Here is an 18,979-nt window from a genome sequence, read left to right as displayed (position 1 = left end):
CATTGCGGGTGTGTTCCAGCCTGTAATGTCTGCGTGGATTGTGCCAATTCGGTTGAAGTGTATGCGCACCAAATTGCCTCTCTGAAGAGGCTCAGGGTGGGGAAAGAGAATCCTGCCAAACGCTGGCGCCTGGAGGCCCAGTAAACCCCAATGCCGCCAGAGGGCCTGCAGGCCGCGGTGGCCCTCGTGCCATCTTCTCCAAAGGACACCGCCTTCTCCAGCATGTCCTTGACACTTAGGAAGGAGCCACATCATGCTGGAGATGGAGATGGAGCCTTGCTCAGAGCCTTTCAGTCACTACCAAGGACCTGACCCATCCAGGTCAATGCTGGAGACATGGCAGACCACGAGGAAAGGCTGCCCCTGCGCAATACATTCCCTACACACAATTACCATTGCAGCTAATGGGTTGTTTTAAAATGCAAATTAATAACATGATAGATTAAATATGTTAGAGGTGGGGCCTGTAGGACTGCCTGCTGTTGAAGTTGCCCAAAATTATAAGTTTGCTGCTGCTTGCGAGTTTACCAAATTTTGACTGTTTGGATTCAATTTTTTCTTGCATGAGTGAGAAGCATATTCCTTCAGTTTTGACCAAAATGGCTCAAACCTTCCTGGAAATGAGTTAGCAAAGGGAAAACGCAGTGCCTCAAAAAACATTTTTGGCAATAATTTCTTGAAGCTTTTTTTGTCACTGTATTTTGGAGTGGAAAAACTTGGCTCAGCAGGTTAGCAATTTTGTCAGAAATATGCCTTTTGTAATTTCCATGGAAATTCAGACAGATTTTGTAAAATTTGACAACTTTGAAAAAACTTTGAAAAATAAAATTTAATTGAATGGAAATTCATTGGGTTTTATCAACTAAAAGCTTTGTTTGCAGCTTGGCAAAGGTAGCTGACTGTTGGCCCACGGATTTTATGCTCCTGCCACACAATTTCTTGTTGTGGCAATAGTTCAGTTGCTCAAATCCAAATGTTTACAGATTGTATTCACTGTGTGCTCATACCTTTCCCAGTGCCATATATGAGACCTTCATGTTCGTTCTTCAGAAGCACCAACCCAATCCAAGAGCTGTGCTTTGAACATATAAAGCACTATATATCGTTAAGAGCTCTGAAAAATATGATCCTGTGTGTCTCAAATGGGGCACTCAGGATTAACAAATACTTTGGGACTGAATCTTCTCTGTCATGGGGTCATGTGAAAAAATAAGGTATGGGATCACAGTAAGTGACCACGCTCTATCCCACAGGATACTGCTGTCCGACGGATAAACCAGCATATGTTCGTACAATGAAGGACTCCTTTGTCATGCATACTTGAGAGGCATGAATTAAAACTGCACTGGTAACCGTAACCTTGGCATTTCCAAATTACGTGTGCTCAGACATGAACTTTTCCTACTGTAATTTTTGTCTGTAGCATATGCATAAAGCAAGACCTAAGAACTAGAGATATCTTCCCTTTAATCAATAAGATCTGTTTCTTTTATGTCAACATGTTATTATTTATCTGACGTGTAAGTATCCCCTTGTTAACCTACCTTAAATCTACTGTTTATTCCCTTTTACACCGAGTCACCACAGAAAAAAAATAGTTCTCAATTTAATTCTTAATGTGGTATGGCATGTGTATATTTAGTGAGGTGTTTACTTTGTACCTCACACAAAAGTAAACATGCTTCCCAGAAAGCTTCCTTCATCCTTGAGCTGTATCTAAAGAACAGTCCCTGTTACCTGGATTTTGGGAGCACTGAGTCCTTAGTACTCTCTCATACCTGTCTATGATAAAGATTCTCCACAAGCCAGCTGCTATCAGGTTTCTCTTTTGCTGCCATCTGTGTCTTTCAGGAGTAGCAGAGATCAAGAAGAGTGAAATTAAATGCATAGGTTGGTAAGCCAGCATACATGCGGAGCACAGACCCTACATAAATACAGTCTTTGTACCCTTCATGTGCTGTAATTCTGCAGTCCTAATTCTCAGGGATGCTCATGACTGTGTGCCATACTGCAGGCAATGAATACTGCTGCGTGAGACTTCTTCACATCAGTAATAAGCATACCCTGGGCTCATTCTTCCAAAGCAAAAGATAAAGGTTAATTAAACTGTCTGACTCTGCCGTGAAGCTGAGGAGGCTCCCATATAAAAGCCACACTACTGCTGAGCTGCAGGGGCCACAGCCTCTGGGAAAGGAACAGTAATAAGCACATCAGCATGGGGAAAGGGAACATTTCAAACCAGGGTGGACATTTCTGCAGACTGCCTGAGAGTTTCAAGCAAGAGGAAAACATGAAAGACTGCATACTGCTTATTTATGTCTAACATGGAGAGGCTCACCAACATCCTAAAATATACTAAAATGTGACAGACTTCAAAAAGTAACCCTTCAATGCGACTTTTGAAAAAGCAGACTCTAAAGCCCCCTTCTAAAAGGTTTAAAGAACAATAGTCACTGTTCACCATCAGAGATCTGCACAACTTGTGGATATGTAGGGTGGGTTAAATCAGCCTTTAAACATGCTTGTTTCTCTCTTCTGACCACAGATGACTAGCTGGGACACCATATCTAGCTTTTAGACAACTGCACTTGAAAACCAATCCACCCTGCATCTCTCTGAAAATTTTATCCATATGTCCCTTTACAAAAATGATTTTCATTTGGACTGCTTAGGTGATGAATTAAAACACTGAATAAATTACATTCACAGCTCTAACACTGAGCCCTCTTCTGTATTCAACACTTCTTTCTAAAGAGGTGGTAATTTTATTATAGTGCTGGTTTTACAGACAATTTTTCAAAGACATCAAAAAAAGACTAAAAGTGTAAGTGGACCCATAGCCCAGATCATCAAAGCCAAGAAGTGTCCAGTGTGAAAAAAAAAAAAAAAAAAAAAAAAAAAAAGGTTCCACAAAGCTAATGTTTACTGTAACAAGAGATCCCAGGAACAAAAAGGTACATTATTCATAATTTATTTGGTGTCCTACAAGCCTGGAAACAACATTATTCTATTTCATATGTCTACGGTGCTTAATAAATTCACTAGATAAATTGAATTAATTGCAGTATGTTGTTGTCTAAGAATCTGAATAAGAATCTGGGTCTTGTACAAATGTGGAATATATGCCCAGAAAAGTTGTAGGAAGTACCCAAGGCCACACTGAATGGTACTTTGAGCAACCTGGTCTAGTGGGAGGTGCTCCTGACCATGGCAGGGGGTTGGAACTAGATGATCTTTAGCTCCCCTTCCAACTCAAAGCATTCAACGGTTCTGTGATATATATGTAGTCCATGCAGAGTGCCCTCTATATTGTCTGACCCAGTGACAGCGTTTTGTATGTCCATGTCCCTATTCTTTTCCAGCTTCTGTAGCAGAGAGAAACACAGGTTTGAAAATACATATTTGAAAATACATCAAATAACTGTGAATACCATCCACTTTTGATGGGTAATCTCTGAATTTCTGATCCTTTTTAACACTGCCATTTAAAATTGGGCTTCTTTTGCACATTCAATCTAGGATTTACCATGCGTAAACAACCATACCTGGTACTACAACAGTGCCTGCAAGTGCTCCTTTCCAAGAAGGCTCTGCAACAATGTGAAGATGCTGTACAGAATTGTCTGCCTGACTTACTAACTTACGCTAAGAACAGTGAAACAAAACACCACAAGTGCCTCCGACTGCACGTAACATTTAAGACCATGCCTACTACTGCGGGAAACCAGGAATGGGCAGGTATAGTTCCCCGGTATTCTTTGTAGGTAACACCCATAAGATGTATTATAACCTTTACACTGTTTCTTACACGGCTGCAATATTTTAATTAGGGTGAGAATGTTACCGAATACTACGCCAACCGCTAAATAACCTGAGCTTTAATCTCAGCAGTTCACACAAGCCAAGCTGAGTAGGACCTGAGTGAGTACCTGGCTACTTAAATCCTGCAAGAAGTGATAAATGATGTAGATAGCACCATTTTTAAAGATGTGTCTGCATTGCACTCATTACAGCAGCTGGACTGATACTTCAAAGGCAGCTTTAAACAAATCCTTACATTGTCAAAAATATAGCACGGACAGTTCATAGTTCAGTAAAAGACAAAACATCGCCCCAGGAAGCTGGGAAAATCCACGCTGAGCTCCATATCTGTGGCTGTATGGCTCTCACTACCTGAGCTACCTGCTTGAAAGCTAACTCAGGCTGTCTGAATTTAATAGCAATGATTGAGTACTCCCTACAACTATAATATCTCATCATCTCATCTGACTTCATCCACCTCAAAAACAGGGTGCCTAGTCTAGGCTAGTCATCTAGCCTCCATTTATAATCAATGGAAAGGGATGGACACCCCTCAAGGGCAATTAATTCCACTTTAAGATAGGTATTAAGATAGGTGGGATGAATCACTCCTTGGAAGTGCCTGGGTCTCTTCACTCACTACGGGAGAAACCTACCCTACATTTCTAGTTTTCAGAGAGCTGAAAGCTATCTTCAGCCAGCAGTGACCACTGTCTTCTCCGGGCAGTGACAGCACTGTGCTCAGTTAGCAGGTCTACAGTACGTGAGATGTGTAATAATGGATCTGAGCAGACATACACATTAAGGAACCTGGTTGTCTTCCTAAGAATAAGGTTTCTGGCACCCCAAACATGCTGCAGCATGAGATCATTACTAAGTTTCTTCCCCTGAAGTTTCAATTAAGTATGATGTTCTTCCCCATTTCCTCTTCTGCATTCCTTGTCTGGTTAAATCAGCATCTGTGTCTCACTTCTGGGATGACCATGTTTCAGCGGAGAATTAAGTTTATGTGGAGAATAAAAATAAATTTTACATAAAATGTATAAAGAAATTTGGCATCGCTAGCAAGGAAGATCTATGTAAGTGCTTTACTTACACACCACTCTGATGCAGTATCTCCCAAGCACATTTGCCCTGTTCCCTTCTTCCCAGCCCACTTTCTAGAGTGGAAGGAGGGAAGAGATGCTACACTGAAGTGTGAGGAAAAAAAAATGCCGATACTAGAAGCAACAAGCTAAAAGCATTTCAAAAGTGAAGGTGTACAAGAGTTTAAGTTCTTGTGGGAGGAGAGAATCGAACTAAGTGGTCTGGGAAAAGCTGCTTCAAAGCCTTTTTTCTACCATCTTCTTCCACAGTATCTGTATATAGTGTCACATATATAAAAATCGCTTTCACTTTTCCTTTCCTCCTAGCTGTGCCATATGGAGATGCAGAGTGCATTCACTTACTCTGCTGACTTCATCTGTTTGGTTATAACCCCTTTTTCCATCTGTATTTTCAGTGGAGGCTGTAAGCTATTCAGAGCAAGACTCTCTTATCATACAGCTGTGCAGCACAACAGGGCCATGATTTTATTTGTGGCTTGGAGAGACCTTTCGAATACAAATGGCAATAGCTGCGATATATCAAAAAACACCATAATGGTCATCCTACATACCAAACATACTAGGACAAGGCTGTCTGAAGCAATGACCCCTCTACAAAAGAATGGAAATGATCTGTTTTCAGTTGACAAATAGAAATCATTACTATTGGTGAGCACATCTTAGCGAATGGTTTTAGGGTCAGGCTTGCCCACTTGTTTTACATCATCTTCTAAAAGTCTTTTCCCTCTCATTCTAGTAGGGAATCCAAGGTCAGCTGCCATCACAGCAATGTCCTCTTATGGTGAGAGCCAGCCAGTGTCCCGCAGGATCACTTAGCTTTCACAACTGCAGTCTATAAATTCAAGCCGTGAGTGAACTAAGTAGGTTTCGCTTTCGTCTTACCCTATGCACTACACCAGCAGATGAAAGGTGTTATCACCGGAAAAGATACAACTTTGTCTTAGACTTTTCCTCAGACTGTGAGTTTTATGACCCAGCCCCTCTCTAGTCACAGTAGAAAAACACGGAGCTGCTGGTCCTTGGGATGCAGCTACCATCCAAACCAGCAGCCTCCTGGTCACCTTGCTCCAGAGGCACGCACCACGGTCGGGGTGCTGGAAGAAGCCCTGCTCTGCGGGTTACACACCTATCTGAGACACGAATCTAAACCACTGGCATACGTACTGCCTGGCACGTCTCACGAGGAACACCTAAACCGACCCTACAGTTTCTCACAGCCTCCGGAAATGCTCAGGAGCTCTTCTCCAGACCTGAATTAATGAGATTTTGTCAAATTCCACATTAGCAAAAATAAACCAGCAGCAAATGATACCGAGTGAAACTATGTCTGGCATTCACACTGCAGAAAGGGCCTGGTGCTGCGCCCCTGCGACCAGAAACGCGGAGGCTGCTCACGGGAGCCCAGGACCACCAGCCTGCAAGTGCCCTGTGGTACCCACTCGGCTCAAATATGGGAAGTATATGCATGGTGAAGAACCTAAACCCCGCAGCGCAGCCACGCCAAACATTTCTTGGGCCGTATAATCACATTCTGCCTTTCAAATCATTGTTTCTTACAAAGGGGCATTGTAACGCAAACATTAAACTTTGCAGAGTCATTTAGAACAATTTACAAACCACCAAAGCGCCCACTGCACTCCCAGTGAGGCTGGTAGAAATCTGGAATAACCCAGCTGATTTCAGTAGAGATGTGTCACCATGAAAGACACCAGCACAAGGCACAGATTTTCTAAGCTCAGTTTAGATGAAAACTCGGGACTTTTTCATCGTATCTCAGGGTGTTTAGCATCGATTTAAGCTAAAACCTCCTGGCCGTGCCCAAATGCATGCAGATGCGAACTTCCACGTTCAGTTTCGGCAATGTTATCGCTTGCAAAAACTGCTGTGCTGCAGTTCTGGTGCAAAGCACATGTGCAGAGTACAACCTGCTTGTAAAATTTCCTCCCCTGCAAACCATACCTCTCTGCACTGCATGAATTTACCACAGTGAAAAAAATTCAATATATTCTTGGGAAGGAAGGGGGCTGGTGTAGTGGTTTTTGAAGGCAAGCCAGAGAATATTCTAAACTGGGGACACACAGCATGCTTTAACTGCTGTGATAATTCTGGATAAAGAGATGTTAAGGATCTAGCTCCTTGCTGTAGCATGCCATGTGTCCCTGAATAAAATTACTGCCATGCAGGCTGTTAGCGAAGGAATGCGTAAACAGACAATGTATCCTTGCATCAGTTCCACAAAATGTTGCACAACACAAATGCCTCTCGATGTGTCATTTCCTGCTTGGCCACCAGCCCAGCTCCTGACAGTCAGTCAACAAAAAAAAAAAAAAAAAAAGGAGAGAGAGAAAAAGAAAAAGAAAAAAAAAAGAAAAAAAGAAAAAAAAAGAAAAAGAAAAGAAAAAAAAAGAAAAAAAAGGAAAAAGAAAAGAAAAAAAAGGAAAAAAAATACCGAAAGACTTAAAGCTGTTCTACTCACAAGCACATTCCACTAGCCCCAGCCTTATCCCTCCACCCTCTGCCTTTGAAAGAAAAGAGAGAGAACTTCCTAAACACTGTTATGGTTTTAAGTCTAGGAATCTCAAAAATCTCAGTCGCTTATCTGCATTTTATAAGCCAGCCGGCCAAACAGTTAATACAAAGGCTGACCAGCAGCTCTCGCTTCTCTTTTGCTGTCTTTTGTAGCATGCAGGGACAAAAAGGCAATGTTTGCTCATACCTTTCCTCACCTGTGCACCTTACAAGCTAGGGCGGCAGGGAACTATTCGGGAGCTGAATGAAATGCAGTAGTTTCCTCCTACCAAAACATCCCAGTCCAAAGCTCACAGCTACTTTTCCATTCACGCTGATAGACAAAATTGTGGTCAGTGACTTCCGAGACTGTCTTTAACTGGAGATGAACTGAAGTCCTTGGAAGACAGGCAAAATATAAAAATATATGCACTTCTCCTCCCTCTTTCCTCATGATTTCCCTACTGACTGCGTTTGCAGAAAAAACAGCCAGGAAGGAGGACTTGTCTCCTATTCCACAGGTACCGCCATGGAAGGGCAAATCATTATTTCTGTGTTTGTAATGAGGGATGGCAAAGCATTAAAGGGGATATAGGTAAATGACTTGTTTTCTTTTTTTTTCTTGTAATTCCTTTACAGTGAAATCTTTCTATCTGTTGGTCAGTTATGAGCTCATGACAACTCAGTTCTCCAGAAAACTTCTTTCAGCCCTCCCAGCTGGAAGGCAGCTCTGCTGGATAAGGTCTGTATATGGCAGCGGTTTTATATGGGATATGAGGAGAAAAATAAATATCTGCAGGATTTCCCAATGATTCCCAAAAACCTTATACAATCCAGTCCCTTGATTCCATCACTCAGAATGCAACGTGCTGTCTCGGTCCAGCACAGAGACTCTGCAACGCAGTAGATGTCCCTGGTTGGTAATCTAGATAGACTAAAATAATTTAAAAAAAGAAAAAAAAAACTTTTCCTGGGAGTAATCATCAGAATACTTTTTCTCACATAGAAATGGGTAGGTTTTCCTAACAGAGCAACCTGACATCACTGTCTCTATTAAAATATGTTAAAATAATAATAGAGAGGTAAAGCAGCAAGCTTCTACAAGCACACGTTTAATACGACTAAATGGCATTTAAATTTAAGAACCTGACTTCCTGAAGTGCTGAGCATCCAAAATACCAACTGGAGTCACTGCATGCCATGACTGTTCAGCGTGCTTAATGTCAGGCTCTACATGATTGTGATATCTGTCATTGTCTTGCTGCTGCTCCTGCTGCTGCTGGAAAACATGCAGCATTTATTTGCTCGAGTCAACTTGCCAGCAGAAGGTCAAAGTGCTTTGCCTATAAACAAGCCGTACAAATTCATGATCTTAAGCATGATGTCATGTCTTAAAATGATAAGCTGGCAACAAAGTAAATGACATTTTGTAAAGACGTGCATAATTTTATGTTTACGCTACTTAGAATGAAGATTCTAATAAGTCATTGGTTGTGTTCCTTTAAAGGGAAGTTTTATAACTGAGATGAATCACAACTGCAAAAGATCAAAGTTAAAAAACATCAATGATGCCATGGGGTACTTTTTAATCTTGTAATGAATGATGATCATGTGCTCTTATGAAGTTGGTCCAACTGCCAACGCCAGATGTGTATATTAAGAAAAAAGTTGTTTGTGATGTGACAGCTCTGGTTGAGCTGCCAGAGAGAAGAAAACTCGGATAACATGCTTGAGGATGTCTGCGTGAAATACAGATCCTGGCAGAGAGGGGCACTATTTGCCGATACATAATTTGTTAAGAAAAACACATTTGCTATCAGAGCCACTTGTAGGCTTGAATTCCTCCTTGCCTCCAACCACCTAATTTTCCTTATGCAATGTAAATGCCAGATACACTTCTTGAATGATTGCTACCAAAGAGTAATAAATCTACACGAGTGCAGGGGCTCCCTGAAGAAAGCAGAACTTCAGTGAAACTCCCACAGTACTTCTAAAGCTACATTTTCCCTGAAAATTCAGATTTAGTACCTGGTCATTCTAGAGGCATTGCAGCATCGCAGCCTTGAAAGCATCTGGCTGCAACGACAGAACTTGCAGAACCAAACTGACCCCAGAGTAGAACTTCAATATATAGCTGAAATACTAAGATTCAAGGCTCCATAAAAAAGGACTTTCTTAATAAATAAATAAAGACAGAAAGAAAGACACATTTACTCCATCTGGGCTACAAGAATTGATTTTCTAAGTTACCAAGTATTCCTAGCTTCAGCTGAAATCCATGGGAATAGCAGATAGGTATTGTGTGCAGAGGCTTTCTTTCAAGGCTAACCTAAAAAACTCAGGCAGAACATGGAAATCTTATGAAGTTATATTAACACAGCCTCACTTTTAATCCACAAAGCCTCAGAACGGTTTAGTCCCAGTCTAAGTAACAACCACAGGTTCCCTTTCTGTGCCACACCGAGTAGCCCACGCTGTTCTCTGTACCATTTTCAAACTACTCTGCTCTGTCTCAGCATTTTTTAATCTCTGCTAGGAGATTTCCTCTTCTGCAGATACCTCAACACCTGCAAGCAGCTCCAAATGGAAAGGGCTGAATGACGGGTAACTTATTCTCTGGTTTTTACACCGTGAATGCAGTTTGCCCAGCGTCTCCAAGCAACCTGCACGCAACAACAGTTGTGGGTGAACATTAAAAAGGGTGCTGCTTCAGCTAGGGAGGGACGGCAGAACAAAAATCCCCTTGCTGGGACAGACAGACACCTCAGATGTCAGCGGGCAGCAACGCAAGTATCTGTGGAATGAAATGTATCCACAGCTATCCGCTTTCCCTTATCTGTTACTCTAGGTGAGACACTACAGCTGGGCAGCTCTTACAGAAGGCATTTCAGTGGCAGAGGAGATGGCACCACAGCGTGTATTAGCATGAGAAATACTTCACTGTGTGAATCCTCTCTACTTCTGTCTTTGTGGAATTTCAGCTAAACTCCCTGAAAGCTCCTTAAAGGTCTTATTTGTATGTGCAGATCAAAGGCAAAATAATTATTTGAGATGCTTCCATTATAGGGATTTTTTTAACTGTGGTTATTCATCAAATAATTCTTAATCTCTACAAGTAATTTAAATACAGCTATACCTAGGTAATCCAATCAATTTAGACAGAGTTGTTCTAGTCAGATTAAGAAAAATACTGGCTCCTCAGTGATATCCATAAGATGCGAGACTGGTTACCGGCTAAATGTGTGAGACAGAGAAACAAACCGAGAAATCATGATGGATTAACCAGACTTGACTGTATATAAAAGTAAATGCCATCCACAAAATCGCTGGAACATGGCAAAACACACTTGTCATAAAAATGTAGCCAGTAATCACTGCAAATATATTCTTAGTAAGTTAGAAAAGTGCACTGCTATGAGGTTAACATGCCGGATGAAAATCTGATGGACTATGCTTAAATTAAGTATACTTTCTGTGCACAAATAAGAAACAAAGATCATGCTGTTTATACACTGCTTTCATAGCTTTCTTTGGCCCCCAGGGTTTTGTGATGAGTCCACAGCCGAAAACCAATTTCAGGTATGATGAGATTAATGAGGTACATTAATTATCTGATGGCAAAAGAATTTAAGGGCAAACAAAAAGGCACTATATTATATATTTTCTCCCTGTGCTAGGACTGATCCTGTAAGATCAGTCCGCTATTGTGTTCTAAACGTCTCCAGTTTGAAGCTTATGGGAGTTTAGGGAATTCAGCATGTTGCAGGATTGCATCTATTATGCCTAAATCAGATTATATATAAATACCGTGGGTTTAGTTCTCATTTACACTGGCAGATAATGTATCAAGACCTTGATGTGAATGAGAATCAGGTTTGTGATTGCCCAAATTCAGCCAAGCACTTAAGTGTGTGTTTAATGCAAGTATGTGTGTGGTCCAATAGACTCCAAATTAAGCATGCGCTTACAGATTTTGCTGAGCAAGGCCCAGTGTTTGACAAAGATATATATTTCATTTATGGGTCTCTGTTAAACAAAATTAAGCAGGCGTAAGTGTAAAAATAAGAGCATAATACTCACTTCTTGGCTCCCTTGGCCCATCCACTGTAACCTTTATAGCTCTGTGGTATGTAGCGACTTGGGGGGGATTTGTCAGGACAGTTATTGTCAAAGTAAAGCTCTTCCCTACAAAGGGAAAAAAACAACAAGGAATGAGTGATTACAACATGAAAACAGTCACATGCATGTTCAGTAAAGAATCAGAGACGTTTAAAATTATTCCCTGTCGTTACCACAATCGTGAAAATTAAAAACATAACTGACCATAGGAGTTTTCCTCCCCTTTAGTTTTACTCTACGTCAAGAATATGTCCATGTGTTGACAATCTAAATGTTCCTTATTTAATAATGGGTCATCATACAATGACAGAACAAAAGTGATTCACTGCTGAGGACAAGCCAAATTCTTTTCTGTATTGAAAGTGGTGTAAATCCAAAGCAAGTCAGATAATTTAAAAATTTACTCCAGTTTTGCAGCTGTGTGACAGAGAGCAGAATGTGGCCACATGTTATTTACTTCACACAGCTTTATCATTTCATTTGTTTGACTCGACTACAATAAGATGAGGAAAGACTGTATTTTCCTCCTGGGAGTCATTTTAACAGGGAACCAGTGTCTCCTGTCCTTCATATGCCAGGGGTAATATAATGATATCATTATTACTGGAACAGACTTTTTTCCTTACATATATTCCATCTATTAAACCCTAAGAAAGCCCTCGATTTTCTAAAGACGGTGAGAAACCCCTTTGTGCACACACGCTTCCCTCCTAAGCCTGCTTCTTTATTTTTCAGAGTTCAAATTCACACAGATATTGCACAAGCTCATCTGGAGCCTTCGGCTGAATGAAAACGTTAAAAATAAATAAATGAGCTGAGCCGCGTGAGCCCGAGCGCACATTCTCACAAGCCACTGGCCTCCGTTCGGGGGACTCACTGACAGTTGTAATCTGTTAGATATGCAACGGTTAGTCATGTCAGATAGTCAAAACTGAAAACTGTTTCAAGACAGGAAAAGGTGGGCGTATAACAGTGACTCAATAAAAGTCAGCAATCTTAGGCCTTCTTGCTCGTTTAAACTGCTACTTTACCAGACTCTTAAATATTTTTTTCTCTCTCTCTCTCTGTCTATGTGCATTTTTGTTGCCTGTGCTTTTCCTCTTGTTGAACTCCAAAGGCATTTGATCAAGACACAAATCTTCAACAATATGTAACAGCACAAACTTAACGCAGTTTTTTCAAGCCTAATATAGAACAGCTTATATAAAAGGCATAATACGGAACAGAGCTTTGGCTGTCAAATCTAGTAATTGGTCTTTCTTTCTGGTCCAAGCCGTATATATCCCCCAAAACCTGCCTGAGACATGCATCATTTATTATCCGGAGTGCAACTCCAAACCGTCTCGGCTATATTTTTCACGAATCAAAATGTGACATGGATTTTTTTTTAAGGAAATATAACTGTCACTTGGAGTAAAGTGCTTTTCCAGGTGTAGCTGCGTTCCAGCTGCGCCCACCCCTCCGTGAGAGTGGAGGTCAAGATGCTGGCAAAGGTGTAAAAATCTCAGGAGGCTCAGTTCGGCCTCGGATGCCAACAGAGATGCATGGCTGAAGGTGGCTGCCCCCAGTGCCACGGGGAAATGGGTTATTTCCCCCATCTTTTCAGAATGACCACCATGGGAGAGTAAGGTGTTTGTAGGATGTCCGGTCTTACAGTCCTGCCCATCCACAGCCCCCCATGTAACCTGTTTCTTTTGCCAGTGTCGGCATGCACGCAGGCAGAGCTCAGACGTACAGCAGCTTCCTTAATGAAGCATACAGTGCCTGCACGCCTGCTTGTTTAGGTCTGAAAGGCTCTGAGCCTTTTATCCCTATCCAAGCAGGAATTCAGCCTATTGCCTGGATACCTATAAATTCACCAGGGACAGACTTAAGGCCTCCTTTAGCACCAGCCTATCGTGTCAAAGAGCTCATATGAAATCATGCGATGCCGCCATTCAGACCACAGTTACCCATATAAAATGGGTAGAATACTATTGGCAGCTGCCAAAGATGCTAAAGGGATTTTCCATACACCTCGGAATGAAGAATTTGGCCTTCCAACGCTACCGTTCTATTTCTGTGCCAAATCAGTACTAAAGTCCATTACAACGAAAAATTAGCCTAGCAAAACATACTATTTCAAAGACCCTGTAAAATAATTTAGAAGAAAAGCACTGCAAGGTTTTCTACACTAAATATATCTTCGGACGATACAGCAGCCAGCAAATACGCGCTCCTTCATCAAGAGCTGCGTTTCGACCTCGCCTGTGAGCACTTCATTACTGCCTCTCAGCCAGCCTAAGTTGAACAGGTAAGCACCTAATTTGAAAGGGAAACTGGTTTTGTTCCCTAGCTGGTATTCTAACACACAGAAGCATTAATGAAGTAACATTCATGAAGCCCCACCGCACTCAGTAAACAATACATCGCTTTATTGCAGGGCGCTGCACAGCCCTGCCAGCACGCTCAGGTTCCAGAGCTTTCAAGAGATGATTTACATATTACAGGATTAAGAACAAAATAAATTTTTAAGGTCACACGTTTCAATGATGCTTATGCTTTCCACAGATAGATGTAACTGATTTCACAGATATCCTTCCTCCACTACGAAATCCTTTAATGCACTTTTTACCGCTTGCCTTTATGCCCTTAGTCATTTAAACTATCCACTTTTAGAAGCTAAAGACTAATTGTAGCACTCTTTTATTAAATTCCCTAGCCAAGCAGGCATCTGGCACTATTGCTTTAGTGTGTCTAAACTGTGCATTCTTTGTTATTCGCACATGTGAGTCTAGCCGACACAGAAAAGGACGAGATGGACATATGTTGAAGCACAAGGCAAAAAACAGAAATTAGCTTGAAAGGAGACTCAGCAGCTTGTGTGTGTTGCATATTTTTTCAGTTAGATACTAATGTGATTAAAGTATCAGGAGACAACAAAATTAAGGTTATGATCCCCTGCTTATTGAAGACAGGAATTCTTTCTTCTCTGCGCTGTGGATCAGGCTTGTAAAAGTGAGCTACTGCCTCAAAACCACATACAAATAACTTCTGCATTCACATAAAGAGCTCTGGTTACTTATTCTGATGAATCCAGAAAGGTGTTTAAGAGACATTATACAAACAAAAGCGTGAAGTCAGGGCTTCTGCCAGGCAAGCAGCATTAATATGTATAAAATTCAAGTTTCTCCATTGAGCCATGGGAAGCAAGAAAAAAACGTGGGAGAGAAGGTGAAGTGGTAAGTTGATGATTCAGACTTCACAATCAAATTTAGAGATACAGAGATCAAAGAGCAAGCTGTTTAGAAAGATGTAAATCTAAAGTCAGGAACAGGTGTGGATTAGCTTCTCGCCACCGAAAAAAAATGATTTCTTTATTACTTTATTTTTTCCTGTTCTACTTCACGACCTGCATCTACTGATATTTGTCTATGTAAGTAGCTTTCTCACTTCTGTTTGCAACTACTGCTTTCTTTCCTGCTATTTTAAGCGGAGTTATAAAAATCTATCATTAATGATAACTCTTTCTCCTTTTCTCTCTCTCTCTCTCTCTCTCTCCCTCTCTGTTCTAAGTCTGGAAGACAAGTCTGGACCAATTTCTCCATCCTGCCTCTGGCAGCAGAATGCAGCATTTCAGATCCTCCACCGAGTCCCGGCTGCTTCAAAGGAAAAGCCCTACTTTCTTCCGTTAAGATCATAAGAAATATAGGGGGAGGGGGTCAGCTCTGTTTGGACATAATTACACTTCATCAAAAGAAGCTTTCTTCATCTTCCATGCGTGAAAAGTCTGCAAGCAGTTAAGTCTGTCTTTTTTCTTCCCCCTTTTTTTTTTTTTAAATATAAAAATTGCTATTTGGGAAACTAGCCAAAACTCAGAAAGCCAATATAGTAAAACAGTGCACACCCTTTGTTTTTCTTTGAAGTCTCTTAAATAAATATGTTGAGGGTTTGAAAAGTACACTATCGCTTTTCCATAGATTCTACCCAGACTGATCAGAGAAAAATTCTATTCCAAATCTACTAGATACCAATATAAATTAAATTACTGGAACCAAATTTCAGAAGTTTTGTGTTTACGTGTGTCTATATCTATAGCTACTGAGGTTTTAGGCTCTCTAGTTCATTTCCTATGTTTTAATAAAAAAGTATATATCATACATTTCAAATGAAATTCGCAGATCAGAGGTAGTACATCATATCTCAGTTCTTTTTCAGCACTGCTAAAATACTGATACACTGCTGAACTTTTACTGTAAGGCAGCATTAGTGATGGAGCCAGGGAACCTTCAAACCTAATCCATCAGCAGAATAACAAAGCAGGCTGTTTTTTCAAAGAAAGCAAGACAAATGGAAGAGGAAGGTAGCACCTTATCCAAAAGGCCAGTGAAGTCTGCATTTATACTGCATTACTTCTGCAGTAGTTATTCTGCATTTCGAGTTATTCTTTATTAACAATAATTTTCAAGTTGTAAAATGATAAAGAGAATCATTTAGCCAGGTTACTAAAATAAAAAAATAGCCACTCAAGCCACACTTATGGAATCACTTTCACAAAACACCAGTAATTGTAAAAACATTCTGACTGACTGAAACTATCTAGGCCTCTGTCATATGTTTGATTTTTTTGTTTTTGACAAATGTTCTTTCCTTACCTAAGATGAATTACAACTGCTTTTTATGGAATACTATTGTAAATTAGCTTTATTGCTAATTCCCAGCACAGACCGTTCAGCTTTTATTTCTTTGTTTCCCTCCATGCAGGGCTGGTTTAAAAATGAATAATTACTGTGAGTACGTAAAGCAAAACTATTTAGGTTGAAGCAAGGACTGATATAACAAACCCCTCTGAGGATTCCTGCAGCAAAGACTGAAGTGCCAGCTTCCTTCAAGCGATCCTTTCAATCACTACCTCAAATTTTAAGGCAGCTACAAGAATCTTAAATTCTTTTGAGACTCGCAGTGATTACACAGGCTTTCTATAACTGCAGTGCGCTTCCCAGGTTACAGAAGGTCCAAAACAGCTGGAGGACAATGACAGCACTCTAAATCTTCAAAAAAATTGAAAGTCACCTGCTCTGACATTTCAAGTAAAGGTTAAATTTTGTTCAAGCCAAAGCTTATAGCAATTCATAAAAAAGTCAGCCAGGTTACTAAAAAGAAAAGTAAGGCTTATCTCTGCGGGTCATATGCAGTTTGATCGTAAAGGGCAGGGAAGTCACTAGAAAGCTTTCTACCAATAGCTGTAAGCCCTTAAAGAATATAACCTATAGCACATGTGATATGCAAAACCGCCGTAATTATAGCTCTTCTGCAACAACTTCAGAAGAAGCTCTGCTGCTAAAGGGAATTCTGCGTCTCTCGTTACCGTGGCCTGAGATGCACTATCTGACTGTACAAAACTCATCACAAATATCCTCACTTTCTTCCACTTTTGCTGTTCAATTAAAATAGGGAACCAAGGTATTCTGTGAATCATTTTTGTAAAACTGGTGTCTCAAAAATGAACAAAGACGCGGCAGAAAAACTTTGCAAGGGAGAAAACCGCTTCACTTGGTTGGACAAAGTTTGCTGAAGCTTGCGAATAAAAGATGCATTCATGAAAGGCTGACAGCGATTTATTTACACGCTAATCTGTATTTCCTTGTGAAATGAGTCTGATGTCTAGACTTTTCTTTTGCTTCACTACGAACACGTACAGCGCAGTGGCCTACCTCTTCCGCTTCTTCCCACAAATCGTAAGTCATTGAATCTGGCCACCTGGTTCTTCATCACGGCAGAAGCGTTTCGCAGCTCTGCAGAGTAGTTCTCATCGTTTCCAGCCATGACAGTGACCACGGTCCCATCAGGCACTTCTCCCAAGGCCACCACCTGTTAAAACGGGAAGAAAAACCACAGCTTGTGAGACAGCCCTCGAAAACGCGTGTCGCCATCCCAGCTTTGCACCCTGCCACATTCATGACGAAGCTCTGTGGCAGCTTCTCCAGCCAACTGTGGTGAACAGTCATGTGTTAGCTGAACACAGAACAAAGTGCCACATCAAACAAAGAAACATCATGTATTGTCTCCCTCTCTCACAGCCTAATAGGGAGTTACTTCTTTGTTACATTTCTTCTGAAACATTCAACAGCCTTATGTAGAGGGCCTGGTTTAATACTTCCTGAAGGCCAACTTTGTTCTCAGCAACCAGCGTGCAGCGAGAAAACACGAGGCAGGGCTCGTAGCCATAAATTACACACGAGAGCACATTTGAAATGGAAAGTCGGGGATTGCTATCAGCAGCCACAGCACCCGGGTTGGGTTGGCAGTGGTCGGGCCCAGCCTCCCGGCCTGTGGCCTCCTCGGGCCTCACGGGACCACCAGCAGCGCCCGCGGACCCGTCGTGAGGGGTGGCACCGGGGTGGCACCGGGCACAGCTCACAGTGAGCTGCGATGGAGCGCTTCGTGGCTTCAAGTCAAGCTCTTCAGATGCAAGATGAAACAAAGGCTGCATTTCCTCGCAGGCATGTAAATCTTCAGAGCGCTCGCAAGAGTCGCGTGTGGTTAGCACCGATACCCCGCTCAAATTCCAGGACGGGTGAGCAGAATAAATTAAAGTATTTCTCCCTACATTGCAGCTCCCTGATAGTCCCACTTTCATGCCTTGGCGGTTCTGTAGCGCTCTAACCGACGATGAGATAAATGCCACAGAGCGGACAGCCACTGTATTCTAATTTGAAAACACCAGTGATACCCACGGTATTAGCACACTGTGACTTTTTAAAGCAAAAATAAAGTTAAACAGGAACACTAAGTTACTAGGAAGAAAACATACAAGTTTCTTCACACAGGATAAAAAAAGTCCACAGAAGTGGAAATAATTTCCTGTTGCCCAGTTAACTAATACTGATGCTAGAAATGCATTTACAACAAAAACAGGTCCACAAATATTGCATGGCTGAGCTGTAACTTCAAAAAAATGTAATTTTGAGATACAAAACCTGTCCTTTTGCAATTCCTACCAGTTTACATGGTCAGCTATGACTTTTTATATAACCCATTTTATTCTGTCTCCTGAAATATGTATGACATTTTGTCAGAAGCCCTGCTTGAAATGTCTTTCCCATAAATGATCATGCCTGAAACTAATAATTGAAGGTGCACTGTAATATTAATTAAGCAAAAAGAATGAGTTCTGAATATATATGGAGAGCATTACATGGCCCAGTGCACTGTAAAGTGTTTCTCTACAACAACAAAAATTAATGACAAAGGTATACAAAACCTGAAAATATTTAAAATAGACTATATTATTGAAAAATAGTCTACTTCATCTTACTTAAGGGAAAGCATAAAGCAAAGCTGATTGAAAAAAACAAAATGGATTACCCCGACACCTTTCTGTTTTTCCACAAAAAAAAACAGGTAACACCACCCACAACTGAAAACTGAGTCCTGCCACTAACTGCTGTGAGGTCTACATGGAA

General features: G+C 41.1%; 1 protein-coding gene and 1 long non-coding RNA gene across 9 annotated transcripts in view; one reads left to right on the top strand and one right to left on the bottom strand.

The window, feature by feature from the left end:
* Positions 1-18,979, bottom strand: part of RUNX2 (RUNX family transcription factor 2) — a 220,173-nt gene that overhangs the window by 133,518 nt on the left and 67,676 nt on the right. For all 8 annotated transcript variants that reach the window (XM_035560151.2, XM_035560149.2, XM_035560155.2 and 5 more), the window contains exons 4-5: positions 17,228-17,384; positions 11,496-11,600 (exon numbers count right to left, since the gene is read on the bottom strand). In XM_035560151.2, coding sequence (XP_035416044.1) covers positions 11,496-11,600; positions 17,228-17,384 — 262 coding nt within the window. The remainder of the gene's footprint in view (positions 1-11,495; positions 11,601-17,227; positions 17,385-18,979) is intronic.
* LOC118254686 (uncharacterized) lies at positions 7,899-18,880 on the top strand. The gene is made up of 5 exons (XR_004780724.2): positions 7,899-7,936; positions 8,055-8,157; positions 12,652-13,827; positions 15,090-15,312; positions 16,278-18,880. It is a non-coding gene; the product is annotated as an uncharacterized LOC118254686 (long non-coding RNA).

This window comes from Cygnus atratus, chromosome 3 (assembly GCF_013377495.2).
Source record: "Cygnus atratus isolate AKBS03 ecotype Queensland, Australia chromosome 3, CAtr_DNAZoo_HiC_assembly, whole genome shotgun sequence".
NCBI classification, from domain to species: Eukaryota; Metazoa; Chordata; class Aves; order Anseriformes; family Anatidae; genus Cygnus; species Cygnus atratus.
Note: the sequence above shows the minus strand (reverse complement) of the source record. Positions and strands in the feature narration are given on the sequence as shown.